Source organism: Lotus japonicus, chromosome 2 (genome assembly GCF_012489685.1).
Source record: "Lotus japonicus ecotype B-129 chromosome 2, LjGifu_v1.2".
Taxonomy (NCBI): domain Eukaryota; kingdom Viridiplantae; phylum Streptophyta; class Magnoliopsida; order Fabales; family Fabaceae; genus Lotus; species Lotus japonicus.
This window is the reverse complement of record NC_080042.1, coordinates 4,141,451-4,162,213: the sequence shown is the minus strand read 5'-3', so window position 1 is coordinate 4,162,213 and position 20,763 is coordinate 4,141,451. Positions and strand designations below refer to the sequence as shown.

The window sequence follows — 20,763 nt, the reverse complement described above, 5'->3', positions numbered from 1 at the left end:
GAGGAAGAATCAACTTACTCCAAGAGTAACTCATTAGAATTACTCCTCATCCTCACCCTCCATTCAATTAAAATATAACGGTGGAGATTAATTGCTCATGACTGTCTTAATTCCCTTCACGTGACCTTATAATTTCGACGTTTTCAGATATATTAGGGTTTTCTTTGATTTCCTGCCAACCACCAATCCTTATTTCTTATGTTCATCTTTGTTGTACGGTGTTCGTACGGGAACCAACGTGAAGGCATGAAGGATGCGATGTGTTAGAAGTCCCACATTGGCTAGAGATAGAGCATAGATAGCCTTTATAAGGGTAGTGCAAACCTCAACTCTTGAGCTAGCTTTTGTGGTTGAGTATAAGCCTCCCAATTTCTAATATGGTATCAGAGCTCTCTTTGTAGAGCTCTGCTGCGTTTACTCTGATCAATGGCAAAGAAGAACAACAATCAATCTGAAGCTTCTGGATCCAACAATGGCGTTCTGGATCCTTCTCTTGATCCTCTGAGTCCATATTTCGTTCATCCAGGCGATGGACCTTCCACAGTCTCTGTTACACCGAAGCTGACGAGTGCGAATTTTCAGACATGGACGCGTTCGATGCGGCGAGCTCTGAGCGCGAAGAACAAATTCCGATTCGTCGATGGAAGCATTCCAGTTCCAGAAACGGATCATCCACTCTATTTTGCGTGGGAAAGGTGCAACAATCTTATTCATACTTGGATTATGAATTCTATTTCTGCTTCAATTGCACAAAACCTAGTTTACATTGAAAATGTGATTGATATTTGGAATGAATTGAGAGAACGTTTTTCACAAGTAGATTTAATTCGAATTTCTGAGTTGCAAAGTGAGATCTCAAATTTGAAGCAAGGATCATCTTCTGTGACTGATTTTTTTACTGAGTTGAAAACTCTATGGGAGGAGATTGATGGTTTTAGACCACTACCTATATGCATATGTAATGCTAGATGTCCATGCCAGGGTAATGCTAAGATCTATAAGGATCAAGACTATATAATTCGTTTTTTGACTGGACTCAATGAGGAATTTGCTACTGTTAGATCACAAATCTTGCTTATGAAGCCTTTACCATCGTTGAATGAGGTGTTTTCTATGGTGATACAACAAGAAAGACAATCTGGTTCAGTTTTTGTAAATTCTAGTCAGAATGTAGGTGATGCAAGGTCTATGTTGAATGCAGTAGATAATAGACAAGGTTATGGTAGAGGTAGAGGTTATCCTCAAGGAAATAAATATAATGGTGGAAGAAATTCCACAACTGCTAATACTGCTGGCAATGGAAGAGGATACTATTCAGGATCTGGTAAAGGAAATAGAATTTGTTCACACTGTGGCAGAATAGGTCACACAATTGATTCATGTTACAAGATTTATGGTGTTCCTCCTTCTTTTAGAAATAATAATGCTGGAGCAGTGAACAATTTTCAATCAGAAGACAGTTATTCTAGCGATCATGCTTATAATGAGGAAAGACTGAATTCAGATGCTTCACAATCTTCTCTAGCTTTGAATGGTTCTAGTACTCACACTGCAGTTCCTTCACCAGTTTCAGTTCCAAGTTTCACAGTAGAACAGTACCAGAAATTGCTTACATTGATTCAAGGAACTTCAGAAGTACAAGCTGCTAATACTTCTCACATCAATCAGTTGAGGATTCATGAAGGATCACATCAGGTCAATCAATTACATACTCAGCATAAGACTCATGATGGTACTAATTCCAAAGGAAAAGGTACTGCTATTGTTTTGTCTTACTATCCTCCTTCATCCAAAGCTTATAATTCATGGATATTGGATTCAGGAGCCACTGTCCATGTGTGCTCCACTCTTGATCTTTTCCATTCTTTCTCAAAGATTAAACCTATGAGTGCTCAGTTACCAAATGGTAACACAGTTAGAGCTCAGTTAGCTGGTACTGTGGTTTTTACACCCTTGCTCTACTTGAAGAATGTTTTATATGTTCCAGAATTTAGCTTCAATATCATTTCTACTTCTAAGCTATGTGAGCATTTGTTTTGTGTTGTATTATCCTACTCCTCACACTCCTTGATACAGGACATCAAATCCCAGAAGATGATTGGTTTGGCTAAACAAGAGGAAGGTCTCTATTACTTGGTGGTTGATGGTCTAGTGGAGCAGTCAATAATGAAGTTAGCACAAGCAGATGCAAAGATCAGCACAGTGAGCACAGCTAGTTCTTCAGTCATACCTAGTTCTGTAATTTGGCATTTCAGATTAGGACATTTGTCTAGAGACAAGTTACTTGCTATGTCTAAGACTCACTCTTATATTCATGTAAATAAGGCAATAGCCAGTGACTTAGTGTGTGATGTATGCCATATGGCTAGGCAAAAATGTTTGTCCTATTCTTTGAGTTCTAATAAAGCTGTGCATCCTTTTGAATTACTACACTTTGATATATGGGGTCCTTTTTCCACTACAACAATTCATGGTCATAGATATTTTTTAACTGTTGTAGATGACAACACTAGATACTTGTGGATCATTATGTTGAAGCAAAAATCAGAAGTCCCAAGTAAGGTTCAGCATTTCATAGCACATGTTAAAACACAATTTGGGGCAGTAGTTAAAGCTGTTAAGACTGATAATGGACCTGAATTTACTCTTCAAAGTTTTTATGCTTCTCAAGGAATTGTCCATGAAACCTCCTGTGTAGAATGTCCTCAACAAAATGGAAGAGTAGAAAGGAAACATCAAGACATTTTGAATGTTGGAAGGGCATTATTGTTTCAGTCCAAATTACCAAAACAATATTGGAACTATGCAGTTCAGCATGCTGTGTACTTAATTAATAGAGTTCCTACTATTGTGCTAACAGACTTGAAAGTTTTTGGTTCTCTATGCTATGTATCTACTTTGCAAAATAACAGACATAAGCTGGATCCAAGAGCTAGGAAATGTGTTTTCATGGGCTATCAAAGTGGGACTAAAGGCTATGTAGTTTTGGACATGATAAGTAGGTCCTTGAGTGTTTCCAGAAATGTAGTGTTTTATGATCATGTTCTTCCTTATCAACACTCAGGGGCCCTTCCTTGGGAAGTCATGTCTTCTGAAACTTCTCAGGGTGCTGATTCTATCAGTGAAGGCAATGCAGAGAATTTGGATAAGCATTGTTTTTTACCATTTGAAGATGATTTGCTTCATGAACAAGGTACCTCTTCAGATGTTTCACAGTCAGATGTTTCACAGTCCCATTCTGCAGAAGGTTTAGCTTCAGTACCTACACAGTCAAGAAGCTCCACAAGAACTAGACATCAACCACCTCACCTCAAAGACTACATCTGTCATTCCTCTTGTGCAGCCACTCCAATATCTTCAGGTAGTAAGTATCCTATTACTAGTTATATGTCTTTTTCTAATTTGTCCTCTTCTCATCATCACTACGCCATGTCATTGTCTCTTGAGTCTGAGCCAAGAACTTATGCTGAGGCTTCACATCATAAATGCTGGATTGAAGCTATGAAGTTAGAAATTTCAGCTTTAGAAGCAAATGGGACATGGAGTCTAGTATCTTTACCCCCTAATGTAGTACCTATTGGCAATAAATGGGTGTACAAGATTAAAAGGAAAGCTGATGGGTCAGTTGAGAGATATAAGGCTAGATTAGTGGCTAAAGGCTACACTCAAGTTGAGGGACTTGATTATTTTGACACTTTTTCCCCAGTAGCTAAACTGACAACAGTTAGAATGGTCTTGGCTCTTGCTTCTATCAAAGGCTGGCTTTTACATTAATTAGATGTCAACAATGCTTTCTTACATGGGGACTTATATGAAGATGTTTATATGCAAGTTCCAGAAGGAGTAACTTGTGCAGATTCTAGTAAGGTTTGCAAGTTACACAAGTCATTGTATGGCCTTAAACAGGCTAGCAGACAATGGTATGCAAAGTTAACTAGTCTCCTGGTCTCTTGTGGATACCAACAGGCTCATTCTGATCACTCATTATTTACCAAGAAATAAGGAGATTCTTTCACTGTTCTGTTGATATATGTGGATGATATTATATTGGCTGGTAATTCCTCATTGGAGTTTGCAGAGATTAAAAGAGTCCTAGATGATGCTTTCAAGATCAAAGATTTGGGAGTGCTGAAATTTTTCTTAGGTCTTGAAGTAGCACATTCTGCTAAGGGCATTACTTTATGTCAGAGGAAATATTGTCTTGATTTGCTCTCTGATTCTGGTGTCTTGGGCAGTAGGCTAGTCAGCACACCTCTTGATCCATCTCTTAGATTGTCTCAAGATGAGGGGCCATTGTATGATGATATCTTTTCATACAGAAGACTTGTGGGGAGGTTACTTTACTTAACTACAACCAGGCCTGATATTACATATGCAGTTCAGCAACTTAGTCAATTTCTTTCTAGACCAACAGTGGCACATTATACAGCAGCTCAAAGAATTCTTAAGTACTTAAAGGGAAATCCTGGCAAAGGATTATTTTTTCCAAGGAATTCTGCAGTTCAGCTAGTTGGTTTTAGTGATGCAGATTGGGGTGGTTGTGTGGATACAAGGAGGTCTGTGACTGGATATTTTTTCTTTGTTGGAGAGTCACTTGTTTGTTGGAAGTCAAAGAAGCAACAAACTGTCTCCAAGTCTTCTTCAGAAGCTGAGTATAGAGCCTTAGCATCGGCTACTTGTGAATTGCAGTGGCTCACTTACTTACTTAAGGATTTGAAGATAGAGCCAGTGAAATCCTCAGTCATCTACTGTGATAATCAGAGTGCACTCCACATTGCAGCCAATCCTGTGTTTCATGAGAGGACTAAACATTTGGAGATTGACTGTCATATAGTCAGGGAAAAGTCAGAGGCAGGACTTATGAAGTTGCTATCTATTCCTTCAAAATTTCAAGTTGCAGACTTCTTTACAAAAGCATTATCAGTAGGGCCTTTTACTTTTTTATTAAGCAAGCTTAGCATGTTAGACATCTATCATGCTCCAGCTTGTGGGAGGCTCATAAACAACCAGAATGGCATAGAAGAAGAGAACAAGGAGACTGAAACTTCATTCACATCCAGCTCATTTACAGCTCAGCAACCAGCTGTCAAAGTGCCAGCTCAGCATTTAAACAAGTGAATGGTTATGGCTGTTATAACAGAAAGAAGAGAAGAGTATAGTGTGTGTGTAGTATGATAGTTAGTATGCACCTTCATCTTTGTAGTATAAATACAGGTTGTTGAACCTTCTGTAACTACCAATTTTCATTTTTCTATCAGATAAAACTTTTTGTGGAGACCTCCCATTATTGGGCCACCCGTTGTTGTTGATCCCACGTTCCAGGTTGTTCAGTCCTGGACGTGAGGGGGTGTGTTAGAAGTCCCACATTGGCTAGAGATAGAGCATAGATAGCCTTTATAAGGGTAGTGCAAACCTCAACTCTTGAGCTAGCTTTTGTGGTTGAGTATAGGCCTCCCAATTTCTAATACGATGCAAAAAATTGGAAGGTTGTTGACTTAGCAGGTTGTTCAATTGGTAATTGGAACTTGGAGTGGTTTAATTGGATAATCAAATGTTTCAAAATTTCTGGTATATTATATATAGGCTTAATATATCAGAAGGCCCCTGTAATTGTAAAGGGAATCAAATCCAGGGCCTAGAAATTTTTTGCATCAAATTTGGTCCCTAGAATTTTTTTTTTAATTCAATTAAGGCCAAAGTGTGCCAGCTCTCAATTTTATCCCATTCATCATTTCCCCGTGACTTTTATTATTATTTTTTAATTTTTTTAAATAATCAGAAAAAAAAATTAAAAACTTAATAAATAACCTAATATAATAATCTAACTAATAAACTAATCTAATAATCTAACCTAATCTAATTATAATAAATCCCTAATTGAACCCTATTCATTCCATCACAAAAGAAAGATCTGACCACCACAAACTTCACCCATCTCTCTCGGCCCTCATCAAAATCACATGTTCCAGTTTCTTCCTCTTCTCACCTTTCTTCCTCTTCTCTCGATCTGGGTTGGGTTGACTCGATCTAGATGTGGTTGGGGGTTGCAGTGGGTGTGGCTGGGTTGGGTTGTGGTGCGTGCCCAGAAATGTTTGTGAGGTGTGTTGTAAGTGCCAGAGAAGGTGTACTGTAGGGAGCAGAGGCATGGTCCATGACGGAGTAAGGGGGTGTTGATTTATAAGTATATTGGCATTTGGAACAATCAATTTTGGCTGCTTATTTTTCCTTGTTGGTATTTGAGTTCCTCGTAAGGTGGTGTCATGTCCAGCAACTGATTGTGAGGCTTGGTAGCTAAGGATTTTTTGGTCTTTTCTTTGGTGAATTGTGCAATGACTCTACTCATGTTTTTCATTTGGGAGATGAAATTTAAGTGATTTGCAGGGATCGTTGGTAGTTGGTTGCAGAGTGCCTTAGTTGGTGGCAGGAAGTAGGGTGCTCGCATGGATGATTTGGCCAGGAAATTGTAGGAACTGGAGGGATTTTTGTTTTGTGTGTCATTCGGGTTTGCTCGATCTTCTCATCTTCATCGTTTCTGGGTTTTTTTGCTGCTTTGAGTTGGGTTTTTTGAGATTGGTTGTTGTTGTTGGTGATGGAGGAGGAAGGAGAGCTTGAGTATTGTTTGGGTATTTTTGGTTGTTGTTCTTGGTGATGGAGGAGGAAGGAGAGTTTGGCTTCTTGTTTAAGTTTTTAAATTTTTTTTTTCTGATTATTTAATTGAGTTGGAATTAAAAATAATTTTTAATTATTTTTTAAATTAAAAAATAATAATAAAAGCCACGTGGAAATGATGACTGGGATAAAATTGAGGGCTGGCACACTTTGGCCTTAATTGAATTAAAAAAAAATTTATAGGGACCCAATTTGATGCAAAAAATTTCTAGGCCCTGGATTTGATTCCCTTTACAATTTCACGGGCCTTCTGATGTATTAAGCCTTATATATATTTTGCCTCGCATAAAACAAACTACAAATTCCTCAATTGTCGTCCTATAAAATTATGACAACTACCTTTAATTTATCTCCTACAAAATTTACAAATAAACAAATAAGTTTGAAATTCTGGATTGGCTTAAATATGTCGGAGGCCCCTCTAAAATAAGGCTTCTTTGGTTTAAGCCCCTCTAAAATATTTTTGTGGGAATACACCCCTATTGTGAAAATAATACCCAGCTTTTGGCCCCTGCCGTTTACTTCCGTCAGTTAAGTGCTGAGTCAGTTAACGGAAGCTGATGTGGCAACCTAGGTGGAATTACATATTTTGTAAATAAAATAAAAAAACACCCTAACTAAATCCCCAACCGTAATCCCTAAATTAAAAACCCAATCCCCAAAACTTAACCCCTAAATTAAAACCCAATCCCTAATTAACGTTAGAAACCACTCTGTATTTAGCCTCTACCTTATCTCTGTTTCTTTCAGCCTCTACCTTCTTCAATTTAGCCTCATATTTCTTCAATTCACCCTTGTATTTCTTCAATTCAGCATCAAACTTCTCTTTCACTGTAGCATTCCAGTGCTCCCCTTCATCTTGCAAAAGTTCCTCTGATGATGCAGTATTGCAGTAACATTTTTGCTCATTATGCAAAAATTATCAATTAAAATTACAGCAAAGGGGAAATTGCAGATAGCAGGGTTTAAACTAATTTAGGAAAATTAAGTGGGAAAGCTTGCAGATTTAGGGGAAAGCTTGATAAAAATATGAAGGCTCCAAATATTAAAAGAAAAGTAAAAGTAAGAAAGACATTAGGACTACACGCATAATGGTGTTGTTCAATTTTAAAATTTTTGTTCATCAAGTTTACAGGTTCCTATTGTCATCCCATATAAATTTGGCTAACAAAGTTAATGCTAAATTGCTGCCTTTCTAAATTGCAAGCAATAAAAAATTCCAAGCAACAGTTGGAGAGGCTAGATGAGGACGAAGAAGATGACAAGGAACGAATTGGTGTTTCCCTCTTCTCTGCGCTGCCATTGTTCACCTTCTTCATGCTTTTCGACCTGCTCTTCTTCTTTCTTCTTCACATTCGACCAGATCCTCTTGTTTCTTCTCCAATCTTCTTCTCAACCATCGACAGTTTAGGGTTTTTAATTTGGGGGAATTTAAAAAAAAAAAAAAACTGGAATTCCATCATGGCTGCTTAGTCAGATGTATTTATGGCAAAACTAGTTTGCCACGTCAGCTTCTGTTAACTGTCTCAGCACTTAACTGACGGAAGTAAACGGCAGGGGCCAAAAGCTGGGTATTATTTTCACAATAGGGGTGTATTCCCACAAAAATATTTTAGAGGGGCTTAAACCAAAGAAGCCTTATTTTAGAGGGGCATCCAACATATTTAAGCCTTCTGGATTTAACAAATTGGTTACCTGGAATTAACAAATCAAGGACCACGGCCCATGGTGGTGCTGTTGATAAAGAAAGAGGAAAAGGTGAAGGAGAAAAAGAAAATTTATTCTGGAAGAAGAACGAGGAAGAAGAAAGAAAGTGGTAGATGGGTCACGTGACATATATTAATTATCAATCTCAGCGGATATTTTAAAACTAAATCAAGTGTTAATATTTGGAGTAAGTTTTTTAATGCCTTACTCTTTTGTCAACAATTTCTCATTAGAAATGTGATTATTGAGAGCGATTCCATGGTGGCTGTTTCTTGGGTGAATTCTCTGTATAATCGTCCCTGGAAGTTGTTAAATACTTTGAACCACATTGATGTTCTTTTAGCTGAGGTAAATTGTTTTGAGGTTCGTCACATTCTTAGAGAGGCAAATGACAAGGCAGATTTCTTGGCAAAGAAAGGAGTTGAGAGTGATTCAATTCTGTGGCATTTTGATGATCCTTTGTAAGATCATGGATATATGGGCTATTGTTCTGAGGTGCATGTTCTGGTTTCTCATGGAAGTTCTGGTGGTGGTAGATATTGGACCGTGGATCCTCTTGTTGTGAAACACGAATCATATTTGGTATTCTAAGAAAGCCATGGAGGTCTGCAGGTCTTATTTTCTCACGTTAAGTAAGACCAATATCCTCTAGATAATGAAACAATGCTGGATTAGCTTGGAAGGCAAGTGTGGTGAGCTTATCAAATTTCAAGTGAAGGTTTCAATTGTTATTCCAGTGAGAAGCTCTTTTGTCATAAGCATGTAATTTAAATTTGCCTGGGTGAGTTGTATTTTCTATATCTTAGGATCCTGGTTCTCTTTTGCTGCATAATGCTATATGTACAATGGTAGTCTGTATTTTTTGTAGTGCCCAGCTCGTGTAACTGCTTTGGTAAAGGCTTTTGCTTGAGCACTCTTTTTCCTCCTTTGGGTTTTTTCCCACTGGGTTTTCCCCTTTGGAGGTTTTAATGAGGCTCTTTCACTAGCTTCTCTTTTCACCAATTAGCACATGGGTTTTTTAGGACTCTGAACTATATTGATTATTTTTGGGTCTTTTTTCTTTTGTTCCTTAGACAATCTACATGAGAGGTTTGTTCTCATGGCTTCTTTCATATTAATGCATTCTTTTTGTTCTCAAAAAAAAAAAAGTTTTTAAATTTAGTCCTCCTCCTCTTCTGCTTCAGGAAGGATCAACTTACTCCAAGAGTAACTCCTTAGAATTACTCCTCATCCTTACCCTCCATTCAATTAAAATATAACGGTGGAGATTAATTTCTCATGATTGTTTTAATTCCCTTCACGTGACCTTATAATTTCGACATTTCCAGATATACTAGAGGGTTTTTACCCATGCGTTGCACAGTGAAATTTGTTATTGTATTTGCAATATCAATCAATACTTTGATTATGAAAAAGTTGAGACACTAAAAATGAAAATAATATATATATATTTTAAATATATAAAGTGTGAAACTCAATTATAGTGATTTGTACCCATACACCCATTTGGTAAAAATCTTCATTTATGCACATGTGAGGTACAAAAGATTTTACTTACCAAGACGAAAATACATATATTTGGATTTATTTGTTTTCCCGAACCAAGCAACACAATATTTCAAAATTTAAATATTTTATATTCTCGACATATTTTCATTATCTAATTTTTATTACTTTATATATTTTACTCTTTTATTATTTTTTAAATTATGATAAAATTCCTGAAATTATTTTGATTTTTTTCTATTAATTTTTACATGAAATGGTTTTGTCGCGTGTGAAATTTTACCCTATAATTTAAACATGCGTAAATATAATATATATAAATAGTTCTTTACCCGTGCGTTGCACGGTGATTAAATTTATTGTAAAGATGAATCAGTAGTAATGTGTTTTAACTTAGTTTAGACTCTTTTCAATAAGTATAAAAGATATGGAACCGAACATATGTTACAAACATGTAGATGAATATAGCACAGTAAATAGATTAATTTGATGAGGTTGTAGATACCTGACTATGTCAACACTTGAATAGTAATAAAAAACAACTTTTTAAGTAATGCATTACATTGAAATTAAAATAAGATAAACATAACAATGACAGCAACATGAACCCTTATTCAAAATTGTAGTCCATGATTAATGATATAAACTTCATAATCGAGCTTGTTGTCAATAAGCATATTTGAGCTATAGAACCTAGAAAGGAAAAAAAATTATAAGTGTAATAATCAGTAACCAATACAAATATAAACAGTGTATAATTTCAAGTTGCTTGATATATTTTTATGCTGCCAACAATAAAGAGAATAACCATATCAGTTTTCCTATTTCTAAAATTTAAATTCAAATTAATTGTAAGATAAATCAGCACTTACATGTCAAATATTATCGAAGACTTCTTGATACACTACGTTGCGTGTAGTGTTAGATACAACTCCTTCGTCATCAATGAAGAGCATCTTCAACATTTTTCTAGATTTAACTCTAGAAAGTGCAACATATAGCTGCCCGTGAGTAAAGACAGGCCTTGGCAAATACAGTCCAACATGAGATAAAGGTTGTCCCTGACTTTTATTTATAGTCATCACAAAACATAAAGTAACAGAGAATTGTCTGCGCTGGAATTTGAATGGAATATCAGAATTAGATGGAGTTAAGCTCATCCTTGGAATAAATGTTGTTTCACCCATCTTGTTTCCATTTAAAACAGTAGCAACAATTATATATTTAGTCAATGCGTTGACTATCATTCGAGTGCCATTACACAACCCTGCAGCTTGGTTTATGTTTCGAATGAGCATGATAGGGACACCAACTTTCAATTTAATTGCATGGTTTGGTATTTCAGAGCATTTGAAATCATTTAAGAATTCAGATATAAATCATTCCGCATTGTCACCTGAATCTTCGTCTGACTTGCATGGAGTATCACAGCTCAAATATTCTGTTTCATCACCAGGAATCATTGCTAACATAAAGTTGTTGATTTCCTCTAAACTTTCAAGTGTTGGTGCAAGGATCGCTCTTTCTTGAAAGAATGAACTTTTTTGCAAATTATGTGCAAGTTTCGGATATGCAAAATTAACTAATTCAAGCAACGGTTCCTTACACTGTTCAATAAGAAGATCTGGAGGAATCTCAATAAGTGTTTCTTCCTCATCAATCGTTTTAACTGTACCATCTCCCACTTGAAGCAACCAATCTGCAAACTCTTTTTTTTCTGCTGCTGAAGAAGTTGATATAGCATTTTGCAATCTCATATTAACAGTCAACTTCATTACCTTGCAATGCTTCCACAGATATGAAGAATTGATAGCTGAACCGACAATTTCAGAACGGCTTCCTTTGGAAATAACTGGAAGTATTTGTCTAAAGTCGTCTCCCAGTACCACAACTTTACCTCCGAATGGAATGTCATAACCATGGGTAGACTGAGTCTTCATAATGTCATTTAGAGATCTGTCTAAAGCTTCAAAGCAATGTTTGTTTAACATAGGTGCCTCATCCCAAATAATTAGGCTTGCTTTTTTCAATAATTCATCTTTTGGGGAACCTTGACGAAGATTACAGGTTGATATCTCATTTATTGAAATAGGAATAGAAAACCTTGAATGAGCAGTTCTATCTCCAGGTAACAATGCGATGCAATTCCGCTAGATGCGACATTTAAGACGATAAGGCCCCTTGAACGCAAAGCAGCATATAATATATTCCAAACAAATGTTTTTCCAGTTCCTCCAAAACCATATAGAAAAAAGAATCAACTGTTATCAGACAAAACATCGTCCAAAACATTCTTATAAAAAATCTCTTGCTCTAAAGTAAGAGAACTGACCAATTCATCATGAATCTTTACCATTTCAGCCCTATTATAATTCAACTCATCTGCAACGAATCTATCTTCAAAATTATGAATTTCTGAAAATTTAGGGTATGGTAAACATGGAAATTCCTTGAGTGACCTTTCATTGCCTTGCAATATTTTTTCAATCTCAATCATACATAAGTTCTGTAATTCTTCATCCTCTATACGAAGATCTGAAGGAAATTAAATGAAATAAGGAAAATAAATTAAATAAGAAAATTAAATTAAATGAGAAATATTGAGTTTTAATTTTTCCATTTTGAGAAAGAAAATGCATTTACACAACTTAAATTTTTTCTTCTAATAAGACTCGCCATATTTTGATAATGTCAAATTTGGAATATTTTTAAAAAAATTGTATTATTTTTAACGTGATACTCAGGTATAAAACTTAAAAAAAAAACTTGACACATTTATTTAGACAATAGAAGCTCTGATATAGATTTTTTCTGATTTTTTTTTAACCTGCAACAAATAACAGTGAGATTTGTAGGTGAATCTTTGTTTTTTTCTATTGGGAAAACTAATTATAAGTTAATTTGAGTATAAGAACAAAATATCTCTATAAAAATTAGAAAATAGATATGGTATATAATTATGATATAGTAGCTGTCCAATCTCTTAGGTTGTGGCGTACTTTCTAAAATACGGTAAATACTGTTGCGTTCAATTAACATATAGAAATAAATAGTAATAGCCATGGACAATTATACATGTGAAAAAATAAACGCATACTAATTCATAAGGGAGAAAAAAGTAAATATTACTAATTGTGTCCAAAAAATTAATTTGATGAAATACCTGGAATGTTGAGTGTTTTTCTTCTGTCATATAAAATCCCATCACTTAAAAGAGTCCAAGACTTTCTCCAAACTTCTTGTGGCCTGGAAATCAAGTTTGTCATCAGCATTCTAGTAAATAATTTCCTTAGCTGAGATCCGGAACCAAGTTCACTTAAAATTGAAATTCCATCAACATACTCCCGGTCATCCTCCATTAATCCCATCGCTTCGCATGCATCGCAGAATGTGGGATAAACAACACCCTTAACAGTTCTTATGCTTTTAAAACTGTCACAATCTTTTTGCCTAGTTAATAAAACCCGCATGTAGTAATTTTCTCCCATTCCAGAAGCAATAAATTGCAATCGACCAAGAGAAAGGCCTCTTTTCCTAGGAACCCATATTGTTGATTTTTTGTTTTACACAAACTTGGAATCAAATTCTGCATATGTGAGATTTCAGCTCAATGTTCTGTATAAAAATTAATTAATATGGACCAAATTTGAAGGCTGCACGTGAATTACTCATCAGAATTTCCTATTATAGGAAAATATGATATACAATTAACATGGTCTTAATACAGTTAAATAGGAAATTAATTAATATGTTAAAATCGCCGTGCAACCTTGATGGTAAATAACACTAAGTTCATTAGGTTTGACTTGTTTTGCAAACAACATTAACATGGTGTTAATGCTTGAATGAAATTCAACCGTGACTTCCTCAACAAAATTAACACCATTTTAATTCTTGACTTTTTTTAAGCAAAATTAACACTATTTTTTTGCAATTTGAGTTAAACCTTTTTAATGAATGACCTGACTTTTTTTCCTTAATTAAACACCAATTTTCGTGGTTTTTATATTTTATAAAAAAAATCTGAATTAATACATTTTTTTTCAAATTCTGATCTTTGCTTGATTTATTTCAAATTAAAAAAAAAAACGGAAAAATTGTTAAAAATAGAGCTAATTGAATTAATTCCTCCATTTCTTTTAAAAATCCATAACCGCAAAATTGTTGGAGATTTTAAATAAGGAATGTTTTAAAAACCTATAATGGAATATTTTGCTCCTAATAAATGGTTTATACAAAAAAAATATCCGTTTTAAAAACATAATGAAAATTCAGTTTCAAAAACTTGAATGACTTTGAATAATGGGCCTCCATAAAAAAAACTGAAATCAAAATGAGCTTATACTATATTGGTCCAAAACAATAAGACGGTGACACTTGTCAAGTAAAGAGGGGAGGTGGGTGAGAGCCATTCTTGGAGTGCCAAATCATGGAGGTGGGGCTCACAACCTTCCTCTTTTCTAAAGTATATAGATGATATTATAATATATATATATATATATATATATATATATATATATTATATTACCGCTTTCTTATATTTGTAGGACGTCGATCTTTTTTATATATTTACGCTTAAATTTCTTTAGAAAGTTACAAAAAAACTTAATTAGTGCAAACTGCAACCGCACTGTTAAAATTTTACATTGCTGCAAACTAGAAGCTCGTTCACGGCCTAGGAATCCGCTCATATCCCCAAATGGATTGTGCAATGAGATTTGATAATGCATCTTCTCATGACATCCCAACTTGTATTGTCAAAGCTTTGATTGAAACTGCTTCAATTTGATCCATTGCCAATGGGGCAAGGTCTTCCGATGAAACAAACCAGAGAGTTGTATGCTCATGACTAAAATTAAACAAAACTTGTTATACTTCATATCACATGGCGATTCCATCAAACCTTGCCTTGTTATTAAAACCATGTTGCAAATATCATTTCCTTGATAAAGCCAGAAACATATAATAAATGACTAATAAAAACTCAATCTTAGATTATTTATACAGAAAATAAAGACTAACCTCTCTGTTTCAATCAAAGGCAGGCAGGGTCCCAATGCTAACTATTGTTTTCCAAGAATTGTGGCATATAAATTCTAATAATGAATTACCTAAGCCAATGGCATCAAAAAGCTTAAACAAAGATTCATCCTAGCACTGCAAGGCTTATGCTAATTATATAAGAGATATTGAAGAAGCTCTTATTGCGGAAGAACATTTTTTCATAACTTATGTACAAAAAAAAACTTAGTCAATAAAACTTGTTGAAAATGCTTTAACATAACCTCATACCTGCAACAATACATATTAAGCCAATGAAGAGAGAAACAAAGGAATCCGAAACAGAAGAACACTGACAAAAAAATATAACAACAAAATCCATGAAAATCTTTTTCATAGAGCTTCAATTTCACTGCAACTAAAAATAGCAAAAATCTCAAAGGAAACATTGATTGCAATCATTGAATCCAACTTAAATAAACTGAGCAATGATCCATCCTTACTATCATAAAACACTTCCATTAATTTACATTCAATTGCTTCTCTTTCTTAGCACCAAACATTAGTAGAAAAGAAGAGGGGAAAACTCTTAGAAGGGGAAAAATAATTTACATAAGTAAATAAAATGCCCATCATTTCACTCTCTGCATAACCATATGTATATTGGGAAATAGAAGCCACTGATAAAAATTTCAGCAAAAATTTTTAATATCAGAGAGCAGGGAAGCAATATAGAGAAAGAAGAGTTGATATCAACAGACCAAACCTTAATAACCAATTTATATAATCGCAAAACATTGACGGTTTCCCCCAACTAAAGTTGCACATAACCGTATGATTATGGCCACAGTAATATGAATCGATCAGAGTGATGAAAGTTGGGAATAATGGACCACATTTTATACTGTTTGTTCAATGATATGTGAGAACAACTATTAGATGTATGATTAACTTCCTAGTTCCCATCTGTATCCATCATAAAATCCAGATAGCAAGAAGATCCATCTTGTACTTGCCACTTGAGAGACTCCATGTCTAATCTCTTCCTGAGTCAAACAAATATGGAGTCAAAATTTTGAGTGCTAATTATAAATAAATAACAGTAAAAAGAGTAATAGCTTGAAACGAAAAATGAAAATATATCACTTAAAGATAAAAATCCAATAGTTGCACTACACAACAAAAGGAAAATATCATAACATCATAGCTTAAACATTTAAGTAAACAAACTTACCTTTTCAGTTTCTGTTTTTAATTTTTAGATATCAGTTTTCGAAAGTTGGAAAACATGCCAGTCAAATTGTTTTCCTCTTCTCAAAACTATTTTTTTTTTCTTTTGAAAAAGTGTTATAGAAAGTGAAAACTAAAACTGCAATCAAACATACTGTCAAAATTTTATTCAATGTCTAGGAAAATCAAATATTGGTTGCAAGTGGTTGTAAGCAAGAGAATAAAGAAAGCAAATTAAAAAGAAAAGATATGAAAGATGAGAAATCTTAAGATTACGATACTAATTGTTTAGTTCAAACGTTAGATATATCATCATATTTTGAATGATAATAATTTTTAAGAGTATAAGTGTAATGTTTAAAATTTCAAATGAACTACATTTCAGGAAAACAACACTTATGATTCACATCCCTCATCGTATGATATTCAAAGCACAAGACTATGCAAAAAGACGTTCAATCTAAGAGAAGAAAAATCAAAGAAACAAAGGTAGACAATACAAGCAAGGAAAGTCAAACACGCTACATAGTCTGACCAAGAGAAGACAAGAATGATCAGAGCTACAAGAGAGTTTACGCAAATAAATTCAAAGCATCAAGACCATCTACGTGAAGAAGAATCAAGGCTTCAGAGCAACTCATGAAGAAGCAAAGCAAAGCAATCATATCGTTTGAGAAGAGTGCACTCAACATCTACTTTCATCGTCTATCTCAATGACTGAACGAATGAAGCAATGTTCATAGAATGAGCACCATATTCAAATCGAAGTTGTATCTCTAACAAGCTAGAGGAGAAAGTCAAGTGCAAGAAATCAAGTGATACATTATGAAGCACGTTCCTCAAGGAAACAAGCACAACAACAACAATATCAATTTTTATATTTCTCTCTCATACAAGAAATGGAGAAATGGAATATAGCTCATTGTCTTTGCCTATTATCATATACTCATTCAAGCAACACACTTCAAGACAATCTATCTCCAGAAAAGAAGCTTCAAGTGATTGGTCAAAGCTTATCTCTAAACTCCTACTGACCAACATGAAGAATGAATGAAATAGAATGATCGTCTGAAGAAAGGAAAGACGATAGAAGTAGAAAAACAATCAAAGTAGATCTTCTGAGTGGAACAAGGGTTTTCAAGTGATGAAAGCTGCAAAGTCTGAAGTAAGATTGTTGAAGACAAATAATAAAAGAGCTCAGAATAGCTTCTTGAAGAAGATTGGCAAAGTCAAGATCAGAGCAAGATGTACAATGATGTCACTATCACATTTCTATACACCAACAGATAGAAGCTTAGACCTACGCTACCTACAAGCTGACAAAATACATTTTTTCGGTAAAAGGTCACAATCAAATAGTATTATGGCAGCAACGCATGTGAATTAAGTACACAATGCACCGTTTGATCCAACAACTAGCACCTCTATGAAGAACACGCTCCAACGACTATCTTTCTTTTACAAGAGATTCAAGAGTATAGAGTGAAGATTGGAAGGTTTGCAGAACTAGCTTCGTGCTCACCAAGGAAGAACCTTCACGCTCACAATGAAGAAGCTAGATGCTCAATAGAAAAGAAGCCTTAGTGCTCATCAATCAGAAATGATCTTCAACATCGTCTGCTTCAACATGAAGACAAGATTTCCTAAAAGTCAAATGGTTCACTTACTTTCTCATGTATTAGAACATAAAGTATACATATAGAGTCAAATATCATCTTTAATACTTTATGATTCATGAACTTAATTGTATCTACCATCACTCTTTCTAGAAGAGACAATTGTAGATGAAAATAATATTGAGAAAGATTGTTTTAAGGAGAAGTCCTCTAAACTTGTTGTAAGGAGGAGTCCTGATAATACTTAGTAAAGAGAAGTCCTAATAATACTTGTTAATATCTAGAGATGTAGTGGCAAAAGAATACTTGAGATGCCTGGAGTGGCGGTGATAAAATAATACTTGGTATGCCGGAAGAGACATGTACAAGAATACTTGTATGGAGAAGTCCTTGATACTTGTGCTTAGGGGTGGAAATAAGCCAGACGGCTCGTCAGGGGCCTATGGCTTGACTCGTTAGAGGCTCGGCTCAGCTCGGCTCGTTTATTAAAAAGGTCAGGCTTAGGCTTTTTTAAAAGCTTGTTTAACTAAAAAGGGCAGGCCCAAACTATTAAAAAAGCCTATTTGGCCTAACAGGCCGGCCTATTTATATATTATTTTTATTAATAATATAAATAAATATAATATAATAATATATTATTTGATTTTTTAAAACCGATGTATAGTTTAGTATAAAAGAAAACCCTAAGTCCCTACCCTAACCTAGATTAGAAACGTTCCAGACATATTCAATGATACAGATTTAGTTTTTGAAATGTAATGATACAAGTTTTTTTATTTGAAAAGAAAGTGCAATGATATATAAAAGACTTATTAGCCCGCCAACCTATTCTTTTGATAAAATTGTCTGTTAAATAGGCTTTTAAGCAGGCTTGTAGGCCAGGCTAGGCCTTAGAAAAGGCCAGGCCAAGCCACAAAATTTGGCCTATTGATAGGCCACAGGCCAGACTTGGGCCACGAAAAAATAATGCAGGCCAGGCCTAGGCCACGCAAAGCTTGGCTCGGCCTATTTCCACCCGTACTTGTGCTTAGTGAAATCTTGGTATAGTTAAGGACTGGATGTAGCCCTATCATTCAGGGGATGAACTAGGATAAACATGTTGGTGTTCATCGACTCCTTCCTTACTCTCAAAATTCCACTGCATCAAACAATCCCTACGAAGATGATAAATCATTCAATCGTTTGGAAATCCAAGTTTTTGGATGACACAATTCAAACCCCCATTTCTTGTGTTACTCTTGATTCAACTTCACTAATTCATTATGATTTTCTAGTTAAATTCTAGTTATATTCTATATTTTTTTATAGGCAAATGTAAGGTGTTAGTAATGTTAGTAAATTAGTCGGCCTCCTCAGGGTTCGAACCCTAGATCCTTCACCCTTCATCCCACCTAACTCTTATGTCCCTAGCTCTTACTACTTGAGCTATTTTTCCGGGACCTAGTTATATTCTATGTCATGAAGCTATTAGAAATAATAATATAAAACTCATCACGTGACCTTATCCAACAACTTAAGGTTTTTTTGGATAATAGGTTGTTTGATATGGTATAAGAGCATCTATGACCAAGCGGTCCATAGTTCGATTGTGGCCCCCAATTCTTCTAATAGAAAGTAGAATTTCAACACAGGGCAGGTGAGTCTGTGCTTATTCACGTTTCAAGGAAAAATGAGATTTTGCATGAGGGAGTGTGTTAGAAATAATAACCACTAGAATATACCTTCAAGTGTCAACTACACTGCCAAACTATACTTGAGCTACGTGCTCAAGAATATTACCTAGGAGACGTTTCACATTTCACAATAGCTAGATGAGTTGGAAACAATTATTCCTAAAGCCTTCTTCACGAGCGAATTATTCGTAACTACATACACTTGATCTTCTCTCAGTGAAGTTAAGTTAAGCCCTCCAACTATGAGGGAATTAACCACAATATAATTAGACGTAGAGAGAAAATACCAATTAATAATGGAAAAAACTATTAGAATAAAATTTGGGATTCATGTCATCTTTTACATCATAACATTCAAAAGACAGTTAGTCACGCATCATGAAGACTCTAAGAAAATATGAAGAAAAAAAGAAATTCATATTAAAAGTGTCAAGGGTTCTCTTCCATGGTTCTCCTCTTGTCTCACGGTCTACCTAACATAAAACCTGCTTATTTTTAAATAATCATAAACTAATCATAATTCAGGTGAAGACAAATCCACTAACAAATATCCTGAATTAGAATTCAAATAATTAAAAATATAAAGGTGTGAGAGCGTTTAGGAGCATAGTGAGAGACACCGTGATATTAACGTAAGGACTATATTAAAGGATGTAACTTTTAAGAGAGATTTATATAGAGCCACGTAGGATGGCCTACTTGGCACTTAACGTGCCACATTAACCTTTTGGCTAAGTCCCACTAACGGAAGTGAGGCAAAAGACAAACTTGTCCGACTTTTGTGAATTCAAGATTATTTTAGACTATTTTCTACTTCCAGGAATAAAATTGTGTTTAGGGTTAAAATAATCATCTACTCAATTTTAATTTTAATTTCAATTGATAAGAAAAATAATAAAGTTGGAGTATACCAATGATGCGAATTACTAGAGACGTTTAAGGAGAAATAATAGATAAATGAAAGATAAAATATATAATGTGATAAGAAGAGAAATATAGAAATAAAATAAATGAATGATGGTACACGTATCCGAGAAAAATAATGCAAACCTTTAAAAGTCTAAACACATATCAAATATCCTATTTGAGACAACAAGCTGTTTAAGCCAGCTATTACTTTCTTTTTTGTGAAAGTGCCAGCTATTATTAAGGAGCAATGAGTAATGTTTAATGAATAGATTAGACTTAGAATTATAAATTATAAAATCACACACCAATAAGTTAGTATTAAAATGAAAGGAAAAACCAAAAAATCAAGAGAGTAAATCATCATTCAACGCAATGTCATGGTGTCAGTCAATGTCAAAGTGTCAAATCCAGACATATTTTCTTTCACGGTTTTCACTTTTTCGTGGCAAAAT

At 34.7% G+C, this 20,763-nt stretch overlaps 1 protein-coding gene across 1 annotated transcript; it reads right to left on the bottom strand.

Moving 5' to 3' along the window:
* Positions 1 to 7,360: 7,360 nt before the first annotated feature.
* On the bottom strand, positions 7,361 to 11,873 carry LOC130735938 (uncharacterized). The gene is made up of 2 exons (XM_057587806.1): positions 11,279 to 11,873; positions 7,361 to 7,542 (listed from the first exon to the last, which is right to left on the bottom strand). The coding sequence occupies exons 1-2, from the start codon at positions 11,871 to 11,873 to the stop codon at positions 7,361 to 7,363; spliced, it is 777 nt and encodes a 258-aa protein (XP_057443789.1).
* Between the last annotated feature and the right edge of the window lie 8,890 nt (positions 11,874 to 20,763).

What these genes read in the sequence shown, in the direction of transcription:
- LOC130735938 (XM_057587806.1), bottom strand. Translation starts at nt 11,873, where the DNA reads ATGTTAAACAAACATTGCTTTGAAGCTTTAGACAGATCTCTAAATGAC. An exon ending in CAAGTCAGACGAAGATTCAG is followed by an intron (nt 7,543 to 11,278) that starts GTGACAATGCGG and finishes CTGCATCATCAG; the next exon opens with AGGAACTTTTGCAAGATGAA.